This window comes from Molossus molossus, unplaced genomic scaffold (assembly GCF_014108415.1).
Source record: "Molossus molossus isolate mMolMol1 unplaced genomic scaffold, mMolMol1.p scaffold_m16_p_20, whole genome shotgun sequence".
NCBI classification, from domain to species: Eukaryota; Metazoa; Chordata; class Mammalia; order Chiroptera; family Molossidae; genus Molossus; species Molossus molossus.
In genome coordinates this window covers 25,828,796-25,848,105 of record NW_023425356.1, presented here as the reverse complement: position 1 = coordinate 25,848,105, position 19,310 = coordinate 25,828,796, and the positions used below count along the sequence as shown (strand labels likewise).

Genomic DNA, 19,310 nt, shown 5'->3' with positions numbered 1-19,310 from the left:
GGCCAGGGCATGGAAGGCTCTCCTGATGACATCTCTCCCAACCCACTCCCAGCATTCTCTCTCTCCTGCCCTTCCTCTTTGACTCCCGTGGCAGTTCAGGTACGCATCATCTCCTATTATTGCTCCTGAAAAGCCTTTCTATAAAAGAATAACATCTATAATCTGCCCCACCCTTTCCTTTTGTTGTTATACTTCCAAATATTGATATGTTGTTCTAGTGTTTGCAAAGCCTTTTGGCATACTGTACTTCATTTAATTCTCAGAGCAGTTCTGTGAGATAGGTAGAGCAGGGAGGTAAATTATCCCCATTTTTTAGGTGGAGAAACCAATTCATAGTTTCCTAAGATCATCCAGCTAGTAAGTGATAGAACCAGCTTGTGAACCTATATCTTTTCAGTTTTATCTTGTTTGTTCCACCTGTTTTACCCTTCCCTCCCCTCTCCCTCTGTTGCACTGACAGCCTCACTGGAGTTGCTGTGTCCTCTTCCTCCAGTGCCTTTGCCAATGCTGTCTCCTCCCCCTAGAACATCCTCCCACAGCAGAGCTGCCCCTGGCACTGCCTCCCTCCCAGGCTCTGGGGAAGGTCGGCCTCCTCTCTGATTCCTTCTGTGGCCATACCCTCCCCAAGTCCACTGTGTAATTACCAACACACTCTAACATGATTGTCTGTTTAGTGGATGTTTCACTGCTGTGTGTACAGAATTAAATTCTAGAGATCTGGGAGACTGAAGACTCTAGGAGTTTATTAATCTGTTCTTACAGCCAGGTTAAGATGTGGCTCCCTGCTGTAAGTCCACAGAGAGGCTTAACCCCTTCCTACCCCAGTTAGTCTTTGTTACAACTAGGACATTGTGAATTTAATCCTAACTTATATGCATTGTGGAGGTCACGCAAAACTTTTTCTTGATGATAAGTGTATGTTATGATTATGATATTTTGATGTCTACAAAGTTTATTTTCATATGTTACCTGATTTCATCTTTTAACACACACATATTGAATATCTACTGTGTACTAGGTTCTGGAGCTGTTGTGTGCTCTACAGAACAAGAGACAATGAAGTTTATCATTAAACAGGGAAAGCAGACTTGAAACAATTCTTAAAAAGCACCCAAATAATTAGTTGCTATTGAGTTAGGCACTGCAAAGGGAAATTTCAGGGGAGATCCAGCCTAGTGGGGCGTCAGAATGTTTAGCACAGGGCCTTCACTGAAGAAGAGATGGTTCGGTCATATAGTAAAGAATGAGTATGAGTTGGCTTGGCCAAGGCAGGAGAGAAGGCCCCTGAGGTTCACATACAGTGAGATTGATGAGGCTTGAGAGTAAGCATGAGGACATCACAGAGGACCTGTTAGGCCATGTTAAGAATTTGGAATTTTAGCCCTGGCCAGTTTGGCTCAGTTTTAGAGTGTCGGCCTGTGGACCAGAGAGTCCCGGGTTCGATTCCCGCTAAGGGCACATACCTCGGTTGCGTTTGTTCCCGGCCCCAGTTGGGGTCATGTGGGTGACAGCCACACTCGATGTGTCTCTCTCACAACGATGTTTTTCTCTCTCTCTTCCTCCTCTATCTGAAGATAAATGCAAAAATGTCCTCAGCTGAGGATAAAAAAAAAAAAATGAATTTGGAACTTTAGCCAAGGACAGTGGGAAACCCTAAAGGGTGATATATGTTCTAGTTTATTTTTTTACAAGATCACTCTGACTGTGTGTAGAGAATGAATGGGTTCTGGAGGAGTGGAAGCTGGAGTAGATGTGGGAAGACTAGTTGTTCTAGGTGACAAATGATGACAGGGAGGGGCAGAAGTGGGCGGATTCTGAAAATATTAATGGGTATTATCAGTAGGACTTGGCAGTTGATTAGATTAAAGAGGGGATAGCAGAGATAACTCAGATTTCTGGCCTGAGCAAGTACACAGCACTGTTCCCTGAGAAGGAAATGTTTGCTTGGAAGCAGAACTAGGCTTAGGCTGGGGAAATTTCAGTTTGAACATTTTTGCTTTGAGGTCTTGGTGAAGGTGATTTGGTCCTCCCAATCCCCCTTTGAGGAAGGTGGGATAATCCATACCTTCTTATGATTGAGAAATTTAGGCTTTGGAGAGGTTGGACAACTTGCCTAAGATGACATACCCAGGAGAAGGGTGGGACTGAGCTTGAGCCCATACAGCAGGTCCTCAATGGAAGTCATTTAACTCATTGTTGTTTGGTTATAATGGTTGATAAGATGTGGTAAGGTCTTAGCTCTTATTTAGACTGTCTGTGGTAAAATTGGTTTAGTTATACAGTGATACCTCGGTTCTCGAACATAATTCGTTCCAGGAGGACGGTCGAGAACCGAATTGTTCGAGAACCGAAGCAATGAAACCCACCCCCCCCCCCCATAGGAAAGCGTGACTCTCTCCACAAAGCGTGACTCTCTCTCTGCACTCACACTGATGACGCAAGCAAGGCGCGCTGGGCCGAATGAACGCCATTCGGCTCAACTCGGCTCATCTCGGAAGTTCGAGTTCCAAATATTTGTTCGGATTCCGAGACAAAAGTTTCTCGAATCTCCATTTGGTCGAAAACCGAGGCATTCGAGAACCGAGGTATCACTGTATAGCATTTCACTGCAGTTCCAGGAATCTATCAATGGCTCTAACTGAGGATTACTGTATTTTATTCCTAAAGCTGTGCTTCCCAAACCATACTAATGGGCTGTATGCTAAGTATCAAATGTTGAATCAAGCTAGTCAGCCCTCTCAACATACCAGGTCTCTGCTTCCTCCTCCACACACACCTGTCTGCCAGGTTGTCTGCTCTGACAAAGCCCTAAAATCTCTGGTCCTTGAGGAAACCCTCATGGAAGTAGGAAGGAGAGAGCATTCCTGGCTCTGTTCTCCCTAGATTTAGAATAGGCCAGGAATTATCCCCTCTTTCCATTTATTGCTCACTCGCTCATGCTTATCTTGCTCACCTCACCTGACACATGTTGAGCATGGATCACCCCATGAAGTGACCATTTGCATGGGACTTTACATTGTCGACCATTGGTCATTGGTGCCAATTCAATACCAACATGAATTCCCAATTTGGGGTACAGTGAAGAAGGAAACTGTATTCAGTGCAGACAGCTCAGTTGTGATACAGTACAGCTGTGGAACAGCTCGGTAGTGTTACAGATCAGTTATGAAGCACGGGGCAGCAGCACAGCTGTGAAATGGCCCTGCTGTCCTCCAGTCTGCCCCACCTCCTCGGTCTCTGCTGTGCTCTGGAAACACAGACTTTGGTGGAAAGAGAAACTGTACTCTCTCTAAGCCAGGAGGGGAGCTGACTTAGAGAGCCCGTCCTGCCTCTGGTCCCTGATTGGTCAGCCCCCACACAAGTAAGGATTCCAAATCTTCACAGTCTTGTTGGTCCAAAAGCACTGTCCTGATTGGTCAGAATGGAGTAGTTCTGATTGGTCAGTGAAAATTCTGATGGGGATATAGCTGCACAGCTCTGCTTTGACAGGCAAAGTCTCAGTCCCATTGGCTGAAATACAATTCCAGGAACTCCTTTATAAGGGTTGACTCAGCAGGAACACAATGTAGACAGGCAGGCAGTTGAGTGCAGACTTTTCCCTGAAGTGTGGCTTGTGTGAGAGCCTCCTGTTTAGAAATGGCTGCTAGACTCTGGGGTGTGTGTGAGTGTGTGTGTGTGTATTGTTGTTTTTAATTTGAGTCCAGTTAGCCACCAGAAGTCCTTCTTGGTAGGTATCTTCTTTCTCAGGGTCCACAATACTTTCAAAGAATTTAACAAACATGGCCTTTTTGATTCTCACACCAGCTCTGAAAGAAAGAACATGTATTTTCCTTTAGCATACATTTTTGGAGCAGGCACCCACAATGCACCAGTCTAATTATGCTGTAATACAAGGATGAATACGACTCTGTCTTCGTTCTCAAGGGGTTTTAGGTCTCATAGGGAAAACTGATGATAGACTCAGAAGTTAAGGGACTTAGGGGTTTTTTTGTGGATTTTTTTTTGTTCTTTTAATCCTCACCCAAGGATATTTTTTCCATTGATTTTTAGAGATAGTGGAAGGAAGGGAGAGGGGGCAGAGAGAGAGAGCAACATCAATGTGAGAGAGACACATCAATCAGTGGCCTCCCTCACACACCCCAACTGGGGCCAGGGATCAAACCTGCAACCCAGGTATGTGCCCTTGACTGGGAATCAAACCCATGACCCTTTGGTCCTTGGGCCAGAGCAAGGGACTTATTTTGAGAACTCCTTAGATTATGGCCCTCTGAATAAGGAATCCTTGCACTGCTTGTTAAAATAAAAATAGATTCCATACCACAAACCTGCTGAATTGGATACCTGGGGTTGGCGCCTCCAGTGATTCATACATTGCTCTTCAGCTAGTAGGTGATCCATTTGAGATGTGAGCCTTTTCTGGCCACATTGCCAGAGACTTTTCCCCTCCATTTGTTTTCCCCTGGTGTTACAGATGAGAGAACTGACGCAAGTAGAAGTCAAGGGCCCACAGTGAATTAGAGACAGAACTGGGGTTAGCACCTGAATTTCCCAGATTCCCAAATCCACCCCTTTTCTACAACACCATCTAGAATGTTAACTTCACACTCTTGTTCTGATTGAAATTGCTTTCTGTGTCCTTTTATTTCTAAATGTATTCAGTTGTGTAAGCTCTCGGGGAGCATTTGTGTCATAGTATATCAGCAGGGCTTGCCTGCGCACAGGCCTCTCTCCTTACTGTAGGGATATACAGGCCCAGGAGGCTGTTTGCCAGCCTCAGACCACAAGGAAAATTCTACCCAGAGGCAAAATCCTTGGAGAGTTAGGGTACCAGGAGGCTGCTTAAAGCTCCACCCTGGTAGATAAGGGAAACCAGACCAGTAAGGCCGGGTCAGGGTTCAGTGAGTGTGGATTTTTATCTAGAGCTAAGGTCCTGGCAGGGTAGCTCCTTCCTGGTTAACTGCTGCTCCTGGCTTTGGGGAGGGACTCAGGAATATTACTTTGCTCCAGATTCAAGAGACCTAGGCCAGCTTATGCATAGTGTGCTTTTTAAATTTTTTAATCCTCTCCCGAGGATATTTTTCCACTTATCTTCAGATAGAGTGGGAGAGAGGAGGGAGGGAAAGAGAAAGAGAGAGAGACATCGAAATGAGAGAGACACATCGCCTGGTTGCCTCCTGCATGACCCCAACCAGGGCTGGGGACCGAACTGCAACCCAGGTACATGCCCTTGACCAGAATCGAACCTGAGACTCTTTGGTCCACAGTCCATCACTCTGACCGCTGAACCAAATCAGCCCGGGCTGTATAGTGTGCTTTGTATCTATCTTCTATCTGTCTATCACATGTCTCATGTGTATGTTGTGTGTGCATGCATACATGAGGTGTATATATTACACATGTGTATATATTGTGTACATGCATGTGCCTGTATGTATATAAAAAGGAAAATAGGAGAGAAGTTCTAATAAAGATCAGTTAGATCTACATATGGCCAAAGGTCATGTAACTTTGTTTAGGAGCACAGACCTTGAAATCGGACCAACTTGATACACATCTTAACTCCACTTATTTAACCTTTCTGTTCACTTGTCTAAAAATGGATGTACTACCTACCTCACCAGGCTATTACGGTGATGAAATGAGACGATGTATGTCAGATGTTTAGAACTGGCCCTGGCAGGTTTGGCTCAGCAGTTAAGAGCGTTGACCTGCGGACCAGAGAGTCCCAGATTCGGTTCCCACTAAGGGCGCGTACCTGGGTTGTGGTTTGTCCCGGGCCCCGGTTCTCTCTCACATCGATGTTTCCCTCTCTCTCTCTCTTCCTCCCTCTCTCCCTCCAGCTCTCTCTGAAAATAAATGCCAAAATGTCCTCAGGTGAGGATAGAAAAGAAAAATAGAACAGGGCCTTGTAGATAGTAAGAACTTAATCATTATTTTCACAGAAAAGGGATATTCTAGGCCTTTTCTTTATTTACCTATTTGTGGTGGGATGAGGGTAAGGACCAAGAGACCAGGGACTTCCCATTGAGGGGTTGATAACACCCAGCTTTGGCTAATTGTTACCATGTGAAGCTACAAGCCCAGTGGTGCCAGAGCTTATGCCTTTTCAAGAGAAACCAGAAACTCGTATTTTTCAATTTGAAAAGAAATTGCCTGCTTTTCAGATTTTAACAACTAATTGTTTGTAAACACACACACACACACACACACACACACACACACACACACACCATGGACCTCCAGAAGGGATAAGTAGGCTGGTTCCCAGTTTTCAGCTTTGCCGTCTGGAAGGTCACTAGACATTTCCTTGCTGTATCACACACCCTCTGGTTAGGGTGAGGAGGGCGTTTTCGGTTTTCCAAGTGTCTTTACATTGCGCCTGGTGCTGCTTGAGCACAGGGGAAGTACATGTTCTAACCTTTGCCCTCTAGCAGAGAGGCAGGACTAACACCGGATGACTGACGAGCAGTGTAGGAGGTAGGAATGCTGGAGAGGGGGCTGAATCATACAGGAAAGGACAAGGAAATGGAAGATTTCTGTGAAGTGATCTGGAGTTACTTTGAAGATATATGAAATGAAATTTAAAAAAAAACAAAAAAAAACAGAGTAAAAGGTGTAGGATACTATCTGTTGAGAAAGAAAGAAAGAAAGAAAGAAAGAAAGAAAGAAAGAAAGAAAGAAAGAAAGAAAGAAAGAAAAGAAAGAAAAAGAGATAAAGAAAGGAAGAATATTCATATATATTTGCTTAGTTTTACAGAAACAAACATAGGAGACGAAAAGCAAAGGAAATGGTTACTTGGAGAAGAGTGGGATGAAGGGATAGGGACACTTCTTACACTTTAAATTTTTTAGTTTTCAACTATGTACATTTTTTTAAATTTGTTTTTATTGACATTTTTTTTTAAGAGAGAGAGAAAGGGAGAGATATAAACATCATTGTGAGAGAGAAACATTCATCGGCCACTTCCTGCACACCCCCTACTGGGGAGGGAGCCCACAACCAACCAGGGCATGTGCCCTTACAGGGAATCGAACCTGGACCTCAGTCCATGGGATGACACTCAGTCCACTGAGCCACACCAGCTGGGCTCAACTATGTAAATGTTTAACAAATTTAAAAATTTTTAAATAAGCCTGAAAAAGCAAACCCTAAAATTAAAGTACAAATATAAAAAGAAACCTAAATGCATTTCAAATTGATAACATAAAAAAGAACTAGTTAAAAGTAACTTTTGCATGCAGTACTGATCTTCTCTCTAAGAATGAAAAGAATGTAAGGAATCATTGAACTTTGCTTAATAAGTTTGGTGTTGCCAGTGTTATTGGTGTAGTAACTTCAGAAACTATCTGGTATGTATTACAGAGTAGAGCAAACGAGTTAATTGTATTGTTGTCATTTGGGCACAGGGTTGTCTATGGGAAATGGAAGATAAAATATGAAATTGAGGAAGATAAGGAAGAACCCTGTAGTGTTGAAGTTAAACTGGAGATTTCAGTGTGAACTCACAGTTTCTTAATAAATATTTCCTACTCTGTCCATTGAAAGGGCTGGAAATAATGACAGCTCAGTAGCAATGAGCACCTAGCACTCAGATCTTATTTCTAACTACATTTCCTATGTAAAGGAACCAGGGTTCCTGAGAGAACTGTTTGATTCTAGGTCTGGCATAGAAAAAGTACAAGGTGAGTCTGGCTAGCTCTCTGTGCCAGAAAGCAAGGATGCACACACTCAGAGAGAGAGATGGAGGCCCCCATACACGGAGGAGGTGAGAATGAACACAGCACCTTTTAGGATCCAGTAGAGGCAGGAAAAAGCAAACAAGTGATAAGAGTGAATTTGTAAAGGTATTTGGATCCACTTGATGAAAGGCCTTTAATACCAGGCGATTGCATGCGCATTTGAGCATATAGATAATAAGGAGGAAAGTCATAGGTTCTTGATGAGGGGGCCACAAAGAAAATAGTGTTTGGGGAAAGTTAGTCTGTTGTGGTAGAGTGCTGAATAGACTAGAGATGAAAACAAGAGGTTTTATATAGTCTTCCAGACTTCAGGCTGTTCACATGGGTTAATGTAATGGACATCAATGAATAAGGAAGAAACAATTCTGGGAAACATAAAAGTACTTACCCGTCTTCATAACTGGATATATAGGGAGTTCCTGAGAAGTTGGACCAGAAAAATTGGTCTCATTGGTGCCATTTAGAAAGCCACAGATTTTGGGAGCAGGGGATTCTTCTTTCTCCTGAACCTTCTCCCTATCCATCAGGTTTATGCTGATTAGAATCTGATGCCTGCAGCCAAGTTTTGATGGGAATGTCATCAGGAAGAGGGAGAGCCCACCATTAAAGTCCTTTTTTTCCCTGACAACCCTATTTCATGCCAAACTACCTTCCCTTCTTTCCCTCCTCCCTCATGTCTCAGATTTTAACCTTGATTTTCCTTCTAAGTCTCTGCTCAGACTTGAAATCCACTGACCCAATAGCCTGTCCGTTGTTTCCATTCACCATATCTGCTGCTAGCGACATTTCTTCCTCCTCCAATTCAGTGGTAGTTTTTCCTCCTTTAAGCTCTCAAAAAGAAAACATCTTTGCATCTATTGCAATTATACTTAACTTTGTAATCTCCTTGTCCCCCGCTGTACCTGCCCTAGCCTGTGGGGGTTTTTCAAGTATAATTTCCATTTTATTTTGTTTTAGAGAGTTTTCTTTCAGTCTTTAAGGACTTAGCTCCTTACATGGGCTTTGATAGCAGTCATGGGTCTAATTTGGGATGGTGGTGTTTGGTCCTTCTGGGCTTCCAGAGAATAATTCCCGACTACCTTGCTGTGAGTGGCACAGTTCACACAATAATGTAACTTCACCTACAGCTTGGGAAGGACATAGGTGTCAGAGATACTTCAGAAATGTGTCCCTAATGGCTGCCGCCTCTACTGTGTTTGAATGACAAACTTATTCTTTTTTATTAAAAATTTTAATATTGACATTATTGCCGGCGTCTCCCCTTTTCCCATCAAATGACAAACTTCTTAATGGCCTTGCTGTTGGGTGCATTTGGTGCAGCAAGCAGGCCACTCATGGTCTCATCCCTTTTTGGCACAACCATTGTTGCTGCTTTTCTTGGTCATTGTGGAAGCAGGCACTGAGAGCAACTGTGCAGGGTTTTTAGAGGAACTTTTGATGACTGCTGAAATGATCCTGTCTATGTTCCTAACAGCCTTCTATCCAGCTCAAGTGCAAACCAAACCAGGTTAAGAGTTACCAGACCATTTCTTTTAGGCTTTAATTTGGGCATAGGAAGCCGTTACCTGCAGGGTCAAGAAGAACGAGTCAAGAAAGAGGCCTGAGTTGTCCCAGGATAAAATGGGCTTTCTCCTGAGGAGGGAGATCAAGCCCATCCTGGTGACCTAGTGGTGGGGTGTTGTGGATCTGAGCGAAGACAGCAGATGAGCTGCTGGGATGAGTAAAAGACCCTTTCAAGGTCCTTTCTGAGAACCCCTCTCTGATAAGGGGCAGTATAGTGTCTGGCATAGCGTCTAGAGCCACGCTGTCCGTGGAACGTCTGCAGTGATGAAAGTGTTTTGTTCTGCACTGCCCAGCACATTAGTCACTAGCCATCTGTAGCTATTAAGCACTTGACATGTGGCTAACACAACTGAGAAACCAAAATTTCAATTTTAATAGCTACATGTGGCTAGTGGCTGTTGTGTTAGATAGCATAGGTCTAGATTCCAGAAAGTTTTTTGCAGTTTTATTGAGATAGAATTCACATACAGTGCTGCCTAAGTTTAAGGTGTATAGCATGACTTCTGTATATTGTGAAATGATTATCACCTTAAGTTTAGTTATCATCCATAGATTTTAGAACATTTATTAAATGATGAACTAAGCTGAATACCCTGGGTGAAGAGGAGGGGGTGTGGTTAGGGAATGAATGATGGATAGGGTAATTTGAAGAAAGCCAGAGTTGTAGCTTCTGGAAGTTTACCTTCTGTCTGGCTCATAGACACAGTAATGAGGAGTAGAGTAGGAAGAATATTTAGGAGAAGGAACAATATGGGCAAAGACAAGCCAGAAGCCATAGTAAGTGGAAGGAGAACAGTGAAGAGCAGGGACCAAGAATAGGATGGAGCCCTCCCTCTGGCAGACCCTGGGGACTGGATCAAAACCACCCTGGCTTCATGGACCCTACACCTCATCTGTACAAAGCCTACAGACAAGCAGACAAGCAGTTCCAGTGGGTGTTTGTGCTGCGGGAAGAACAGGTCCTGGGAGCTAGCTGTCTGTGGCAGACATCAGAGGCTGGCCAGCATCAGGCAGCCTGTTAGACGTCATGGCTTAATGGCCCAGCTTGAAGACAGGGTGGCCTTTCTCTGGAAGACAATAGGGAAGCTCTAAAAGGTTTTAAGCTGCAGAATGACTGGGCAAAGCATAGTAAGCTCACTCTACTCCTTTGCGGCCAATTTCCATACCTGGGTCCATGATAGCTTGATTATGGTTTTTCTTTTGAACCAACCATTTCCAGTGTCTTGTCTGGTTTATGTCTTGTTTTGTTTTTTCTTTCTCTTCCTCCTTTCCCGTGTTACTCTCTCCTGGGCTCCACACTCTCTTCTTCCTTGATGTTCTTCTCTTTTTGATCCAAAGATCAGCCAGTAAAAAGCAGTCTCACCTGTCCAGGTAAGAGGGGTGCCAGGATGAGGGAGGGGAGACTCTCCTCTTTTACATTTAAAAGTGATTTATTTGAATTGTGTTGTATTTATTATGTGGATAGATAGCACCTTCACATGGTTCAGATTTTTTTTTTTTTTTTCAATTTTTTTTATCCTCACCTGAGGACATTTTTGCATTTATCTTCAGATAGAGCAAGAGGGAGAGAGAGAGAGAAACATGGACATGAGAGAGACACATCGACTGTTTGCCACCCGCAAGACCCCAACCGGGGCCGGGGACAAACTGCAGCTGAGGTATGTGCCCTTAGCAGGAACTGATCCCTGGACTCTCTGGTCCGCGGGCCAACGCTCTAACCTCGGAGCCAAACCCCACAGGGCCACGTGGTTCAGAATTTAAAAGTTACAAATGAAAATACAATGAAAAGTTTCCAACTCCACCCTGTGCCCCAGGCGCTCAGTTTCCTTCCTCAGAGGCAACCAATGTTATGTTTCTTTGGTGCCCATTCAGAGATATTTTAGATATGTATGCATGTGTAAACAAATACTGTAATATATAAACAAATAATTTCCTTTTTTCTCTTTTAGCCACCTTTTTTCTGTCTACATAATTCTGCATCTTGCTTTTTTCACTCAGCAACATAGTAGAGACCATTTCTTATGGTATATAAAAAGCTCATTCTTTTGTAGGCTGAATACTGTGTCATTACATTGATATACTGCAATTTTTTTAACCAGTCACCCATCGTGAACATTTAGATTCTTCCCGTTGTTTTGCCATGGCAAACAATGATTCCGTAATGGCCTTGTACGTAGTCATTTGCTATAGATGTGAATAGGGGATCCCCTTCAGAGGGGGAGCAGCTATTGATTAAGAACTGGCAATTTGGACACGTCTCTAAAAAGGAGAGGCATAGCAAGTATTTGAGTTTCTCCTGTTCCTGCAGGAGATCAAGCAATAGATCTTCTGGTTTGGTGATCTGATTGGTACCTTGAGGTTTTAGGATCTTAATAGTTTCTAAGCAAGGTGCCTCGGCTGGTGGTGGGGCTGAATATGGGGCTGGGATACTGCCACCAAATAGACCAGATTCTTGTCCTCCCATGGAGCCTACAAGATAAATGGAATTTTCAAAGGTTTGAGTTATTGCTGCACCCTCTTTTCAAGAAAAGTGTACACGTTTCTAGTTACTCAACAGATTAGTACCACATGCCCAGCTACCCTCCTAGAGACACTATTTGGTAGAGGGATGAAGAAATGAAGATCATTGGGGAAGATCATCTTTGTTGCCACCGCTACAGCCCTCTGCTATGCTCATGCAGGCTTCTGGGTGTTTTCGACTCACCACATCCTTGCCCTCCAGTCTCCCCTTCCTTTACCTAAAACTAACTAGCTGTTTATTTTTTTCTTGTATTTTTCTCATGTCCATTTTCTCTGGTGCTCTGTTCTGTGCCATTAGCCCCATAGCAGCCTGGTAAGACTCAACAAGCGTGTGTATTTGTGCACATCCCGTTCTTGCTATTATCTCTGTGTCTCCTAACTCCAGGAAGGGCCGTTTCCCTTCACACCTTGCTGGGTATTGAAGAGCTCATGTTAACCCTGCCAGCCTAGGATGCTAGAGGGGTGGTATTGCTAGTGGTGTAGACACGGCTAATCTTCCACCAGCTTGAGTGGGTTTTAGGGTGGAAGGTTGGTCTCTCATTGCCCAAAGCTTGTGGCCCCTTTTGACAGGGCTTGTTTCCTCTACCACACTCCCTGCCCACCTCACTGATGTGCTCTTATTACTCCTTCTCCAGGTTAAGTAGCCTGTCTTTGGGAGATTCAGCACCTGAACGCAAGTCCCCTTCCCACCACCGCCAACCCTCTGACACCTCTGAGACAACAGGTAACCTCCTCCTTGGGACATTAACACATTGACACAGAGCTATACACATACAGACTAATTCGTACACCCCTATATCAAACTACTTAGCCTTTATATGAGCTCAGAATGTTGACTAGGCATTGTTACATGCTGTATAAAATTTCCCCATTTGGTCCTTCTATCAGCAGTAGAAAGTAGATTTTATTATCCCTGTTTTACAGATGAAGAAGTGAGGCTCAGAGGGGTTAAGAAATTTGCCCACATACACAAGCTTGTAGGGACAGACAGAATCAGGACCTAAAACCAATGGGCCTTGAATCCAGAGCTCACGCTTTATCCATTGCAAGAAGCAGCCACACAAACCTGCACTCCTGCACGCTGCCTGATACACACCCACAGGGTGAAGAGCATTGGGAGTGATGGCCATTCTTATTTTCTGTTTGTGTGTGGATGTACATGTGAAGAAAGGGTTTTCTCTTATCATTTATCCTTCCCTGGATTTGGCAAGGGGCCAGCCCTAGGTCACCTTGCATGAGTTGTCCAGCTCTGCAAAGAGTCAGCAAGCACTGGTGTCCCACAGGCTGCATTCACTGGATGTAATTGGATAGAAAGCCTGCAGTCTCATTGGGCTTCAGTCCTGGGACTGCTTGTCTGTAATGTTAGCCTTCAGCCTAGAGTCGGCCCTGCCCCTTCCCCAGCCAGTCTCACCCAGACAAACACAGAGGCGGACATGTACAAGAGAGCCATCTCAGAAAGGTTGACTTCTTGTTTGGAATACAGCACTGATCACTGCGGAAGGCATGCCATTGCCATAGCATTTGGACAGGATACGTCTGGGGAATCTGGTTAGCCTGGAAAGGCTTTCTGGAGGAAGACACATATGGGGCTTTCCTAGCTCGGTTTTGGCTTGTAAGTACTAATCTTCCCGTGACAGTGCCTACCTAACCTCCTTTCTCTTTCTCACCACTCACCAGGTCTTGTTCAACGCTGTGTCATCATCCAGAAGGACCAGCATGGCTTTGGCTTCACAGTCAGTGGGGACCGCATTGTTCTGGTACAGTCTGTGCGGCCTGGTAAGCATTGCCTCCCTCCTGCAGTGGTCAGGTCTCACAAAGCCACCCTGTCTGTGGCAGTGCCACATAACTTGGAGTCTGTACTGTTTATTTCTCTCTGAGGGCCTGGGAAGTCCTAGGGGGCACAATGAATTACTCTGGAATTGGTTCTCCAGGGACATCTGGAAAAGTCTCCACAATTAAGCCACTAGGCAGAATTTCTAGGGATGACACTTTATGCTCCCTTCCCCTGTTGGGAAGTGTGAAAACAAAGTTGCCTCCAGGTCATCAGGTAGGGCCTGGTTGCCCTCCAAGGGAGCTCTCCACACTGGGTCAGAGGATGCCACGGAGGAATCAAAGATCTGTTCTCTTCCTTCCTGCCTCCACATCACCTTGGCGCACAGGCCGCTGTTTAAAATGAGACCAGCACATGGGTCCAGATGTATTTGCAAATACAATTAACATTAAAAAAGAAATTACCAAAAGATAAATGATGTGTGTTGGAGAGTATAGGGGAGGAAATGGTGTTTGGAAATTTGTGTTTGGGTAGTTTTTGGTTCAAAATATGGTCATTTTTCTCCTGATCAATTCGAGAAGCCTTCTTAAAAGACATAGGATTTCAGGAGTAGTTTGAAAGATGGAGGTGAAAAACACATCGGCAGGGCAGGAATTTGGTGGAAGGGAGTGAAGCGTGGGAGGACATCGTAAGCAAGTCAGTCACGTAACCAATTAGGTATGAAAGAACTTCAAATATTTCAAAGCATGGTTATGTATCAGGTGAGAGCATGGTGGTTATTAACCTCAGCTGAGCAGACAGGAAATGAGTGTGGGGGAGAATATAAAGCAAGCACCCCAAAGAGGGCTGGACAGCAGTGTAGCAAATGGGGTTTAGCCTGGTGACATGGAGCATGGTGGGCTTGGTTTAAAGGAGATACAAGGAAAGGGGTAGGGAGCAGGCTAGCATTTCACATTAAGTATAGTGCAAAACGGGAGGGAAAAGATACTTTTAAATAATTTTAGAAAGATTTGGGAGCCCTGGCCGGTTTGGCTCAGCAGTTGGAGCGTCAGCCTGCGGTCCAGAGAGACCCGGGTTCGGTTCCCGCTAAGGGCACGTACCTCGGTTGCAGTTTGTCCCCGGCCCTGGTTGGTCGTGTGGGTGGCAGCCACTCGATGTGTCCCTTCATATCGATGTTTCTCACTCTCTCTCTTCCTCTCTCTCCTTCCCGCTCTATCTGAACAAAAAATGGAAAAATGTCCTCGGGTGAGGATAAAAAAAAAGAAAGATTTGGGATATGTTTACGGGAAAGACAAAAAGAGAATGTCAAATTTATGACCAAAATGAGGTAGATGGATCATGCAAGAATATAAGCAATTGTAGCTACTTAACTTTTATCAGGGGGAAGTTTATTTTTCATATCCTAGGGTAGAGCTCTGAGAAGATACTTGTATTCTTTGCTTCCCTTGTTCTCTCAAGGTTGCTGCACTGAGTGAAACAGCTGTGGGACTGCCAGTAACTTGTACTTTGCCTTTGTGGTCTCCCACTCTCTGCTCCCTCCCACCAAATTCCTGCCCTGCCGATGTGGTTTTCACTTGTCTTTCATACTACTCCTGAATCCTATGTCTTTTAAGAAGGCTTCCCATATTGATAGAGAAAGTTTAGGGATCCCATCCAATGAAGTATGAGTTCAGCACTCCTTCAATTTTTCCGCCTCTGAGGCCTGAGCAGAGTCAGACCCAGAGAGGAAAGAACAAAAGGATGGGTTGCAGCAAAATATGAGTTTGGGAAAATATGTGCATGTCTGTGTATTTTGGGGAGAAGAGAGGAAGATACTTAATTCGGATTGGCATTGAAATCACGAGAGTAACACAACAGTTATTGTCTGTTCAGATATTAGGTTCCTCTGGTTCACTCTTTCTCAAAGAGTAGTCTGTTCTGCCTGTATCAGAATCACCTGAGTGCTGGAATGGTTGAAATCCGTAGTCCTGGGCCCAGCTTCAGAAGTGCTCAGTCCCTTTCTGCAAAGGGACCAAGGAATATGCTTTGTAATAAATTCCTCTAGTGATTCTCATGCTTACTGAGAACTTCCGCTCTAATTCCTTAACTCTGAAGAGTTCAATCTTTTTTTTTTTTAATCCTCACCCGAGGACATTTTTTTTGCATTTATCTTCAGGTAGAGCAGAAGGGAGAGAGGGGGTAAGAGAGAGAGAGAAAAATCAATGTGAGAAAGACACATCGACTGGTTGCCACCCACTTGACCCCAACCGGGGCCAGCGACAAACTGTAACCGAGGTACGAGCCCTTAGCGGGAAATGAACCCTGGTCTCTCTGGTCTGCGGGCCAACGCTCTAACCGCTGAGCCAAACAGGCCAGGGCTCAATCTTTTTTTAATCACTCAGTTATTAGAAGTCCCACGTGTTCCGTACGTTCTGGCAAAATGGCTCTTTCTTCTTTACCTTTAGTTTCTAGATGACAGTGTAAGAGAGTTTCTAGCTATTTGCAACTGCTCTTCATTAGCACACTCTACATGAGGGTAGTCTCAAGTTCCAGTATTGAAAACCAAATTAGAATTTAATCATCACTGTCATGTCTCTTATTGAGACTAGAAACATGTAGACATGCTTTGTGGGAGTTTTATTTTGATCAGGTGAATGCAACCTACAGATTTAATGATCATTTGGGGGATGATTTACCAAAAAAACTAATTTTTATGCTTCTCATTAACTTGTCTCAGTGTTCGTGTTTCTTATGCTTCCTGGACACAAACCAGGACTTTAAGTCATTTAAAACTACACAGTGGTCAAAACCACTGCAGCCTTCAGTTGAATAATAACCTGAAAAAGCTTAGAGCATGTTCTGAGCTCTGCTCATTCAGTCACGATCAGAAGCTATTAATCTGGTCCATTAGCGAAGAGACTGTTGCTCTGCAGGTGTGGCTCAGTTGGTTGAGTGTCATCCTGTGCACCAAGAGGTTGTTGGTTCAATTCCTGGGCAGAGCACATGCCTGGGTTGCAGGTTTGATCCCCAGTAGGGGGCGTACAGGAGGCAGCCAGTGTTTCTATCTGTCCCTCTCCCTTCCTCTCTAAAAATCAATAAAACAGCCCTTGCCGGTTTGGCCCAGCGGTTAGAGCATCGGCCTGCGGTCCAGAGAGACCCGGGTTTGGTTCCCGCTAAGGGCATGTACCTCGGTTGCAGTTTGTCCCCGGCCCTGGTTGGTCGTGCGGGTGGCAGCCACTCGATGTGTCCCTTGCACGTCGATGTTTCTCTCTCTCTCTCTCTTCCTCTCTCTCTCTCTCTTCCTCTCTCTCCCTCCCACTCTATCTGTGCAAAAAATGGAAAAATGTCCTCAGGTGGGGATATATATATATATATATATATATATATATAATCAATAAAACATATTTTTTTAAAAAAGAAAGGAAGAAATGAAATAGTTTAAAACAGTTTTTTAACAGAAAATAAAACCATTGTCATTATCGTCTTGAATGAACTCCCAGAGTATTTTTATGAACCTCTCAGGGCTTACAAGCCACTGTTTAAAAACTCTTGTTTTAATCCTTTTCTCCATATTTCTCTTAGTAATTATTATCACATTAACAATTATATTTACTATAGTAAACTCATTTTTCCCACTGGATAATAAGAAGTAACTCTTATTTGACCTTGGAAGATGTCCAGACACATTCATACTCTTCCCAGAGCCTGGCCCTTCTCTCCTGTGGTGGCCTGGCCTTCAAACTAGGTGGAGGAAAGAGCAAGAGATGTGACCTGGGCCCAGCCAGAGTGGCCCAGTTGGTTGAGCTTTGTCCTATGCACCAAAGGGTTGCTTGTTCAATTCCCAGTCAGGGCACATACCTGGGTTGCGGGTTCATTTCTCCTGTTGAGGTGCGTAAGGAAGGCAACCGATTGATGTTTTTCTCTCTCTCTCTCTCTCACTTCCTCTAAGCGTGTCTGCAGTGAAGATTTTAAAAAAGAGATTGAGATGTGACCTGATATAGTCGACTCTCATTTAAAAATAGTTTTGTCACTGGAACAGAGTAGGATGTACACGTTTGGGGTACTTAGAAAGGTGCGAAGAAATTTTGGGGGAAAGTGATCTGACAGGGACTTTGGTGGACATTTAGTGACCTCTGGGGAAGGTTATTGGGCTCTGATGACCAGACCTTCTTCTTGCAGGAGGTGCAGCCATGAAAGCCGGTGTGAAAGAGGGCGACCGGATCATCAAAGTGAGTGACCGTCCCCGGTGCACTTCCATCAGTCCCCCACTGAGTTAGGGGTGGTCCCATGAGAGTGAGCACAGTAGTGTGTTGTGACAGAGGGTGAGGACTAAGATATTCTAGGCCCTTCTTGGTTCCAAAGAAACCAGGCTTCTGGGACAGGTTGTATTATTCCCGTTTCATAAATGACAAAAGCAAGATTAAGAGGGAGATGTTGAGACTAGTGAAGGACTTGGTGCCTTTGGAGTCTCGGCTGATGTTCTGTCCTGCACACAGCGCTGACTTTCCGTCCTTGTCAGTTTGACACCACTGTCACGTTCCCTGTTGATTCAGCGCTTTCTTCTGGAATACAGTCCTAGAACCGTTAAGGAAATTCCTTTCTTCTAAGAGGAGAAAGCACATTGGGTCAGTTGACATGTACATGGGTCATTGTTGAAAAAGTATGTACCCAAAATTTAAAAATAAATGAATGAACAAATGAATGAATGAGGGGCAGGTCTTACCCCTGCAGACTTATAGACTAGCTGAGAAGACAGAACACATGACGGGTGTGAACAAGAACAAATTCATAATGTGAATTTGAGTAAACAAGTGACCAGAGGTGGTTAAAGAACATTAGAAAATAGTTTCCTAAAGGAGTGGCATTTTGAACTTGAACAAGAATCCCCTTTGGTTTCCATCACCATTACTCAGTATCATTTGTTCCCCAAACAGGTGAATGGCACCATGGTGACCAAGAGCTCACATCTGGAGGTGGTGAAGCTTATCAAATGTGAGTTGGAGCCCGGGCCAGTGTGACCTAATGGTTAGCGCATCGGCCCACAAACCATAGGGTCTCAGGTTCGATTCCCGGTCAAGTGCATATACGGTTTGCAGGTTCCATCTCAAGCCCTGGTCAGGGCATGTGTGGGAGGCAGCCAAACAATATGTCATTGATGTTTCTGTCTCTTCCCTCACCCCCCTTCCACTCTAAAAATCAATGGAGAAAATATCCTTGGGGTGAGGATTAACAAAACAAAAATGTGAGTTGTAGAGAGCTGACCATAAAGAACCGAGGGGAGCAGATAAGCTAGGAAGGGACCGGGGTAGGGCAGGCATGTTGACCCCAAAGGCTTCCTCTGTAGATGTGGGCATCTTAGATCTTGATGTGGAATGGCCCTTAGACTGCCACAATTTTCTGTTATTTCAGGTGGAGACACTGTTAGTCTCTCATCAACATCTTTATTTTCACACCCATCTTCGTACTCACATTTAGACCATAGTTTACTAAGACCAGGTCTCATTCAAATACCATTTGCTCTCCTCTCCCATTCACAGACATTCTTCCTCATTTGTCTCCTATTTTCGGGGGAAAAGCAAAAATACTCTGTTTGCAGCTGGGAAGACGCAACAATTGATCTGCCCAGGTATCAAACAGAAGCAGCAAATGCTGAGCAAACAGGGTGTGGGATGTTTGGAGAGGGTGGAAGACTAGAATCTGAGTGCCTTGCATGTGCCAAGCAGGCAGTGTACTAGGG

The 19,310-nt window shown here is 44.4% G+C and overlaps 1 protein-coding gene across 12 annotated transcripts in view; it reads left to right on the top strand.

Moving 5' to 3' along the window:
- The window catches only part of ARHGEF11 (Rho guanine nucleotide exchange factor 11), a 119,032-nt gene that overhangs the window by 58,356 nt on the left and 41,366 nt on the right, over positions 1 to 19,310 (top strand). For all 12 annotated transcript variants that reach the window (XM_036272618.1, XM_036272617.1, XM_036272614.1 and 9 more), the window contains exons 2-5: positions 12,459 to 12,547; positions 13,501 to 13,599; positions 17,753 to 17,802; positions 18,508 to 18,565. In XM_036272618.1, coding sequence (XP_036128511.1) covers positions 12,459 to 12,547; positions 13,501 to 13,599; positions 17,753 to 17,802; positions 18,508 to 18,565 — 296 coding nt within the window. The remainder of the gene's footprint in view (positions 1 to 12,458; positions 12,548 to 13,500; positions 13,600 to 17,752; positions 17,803 to 18,507; positions 18,566 to 19,310) is intronic.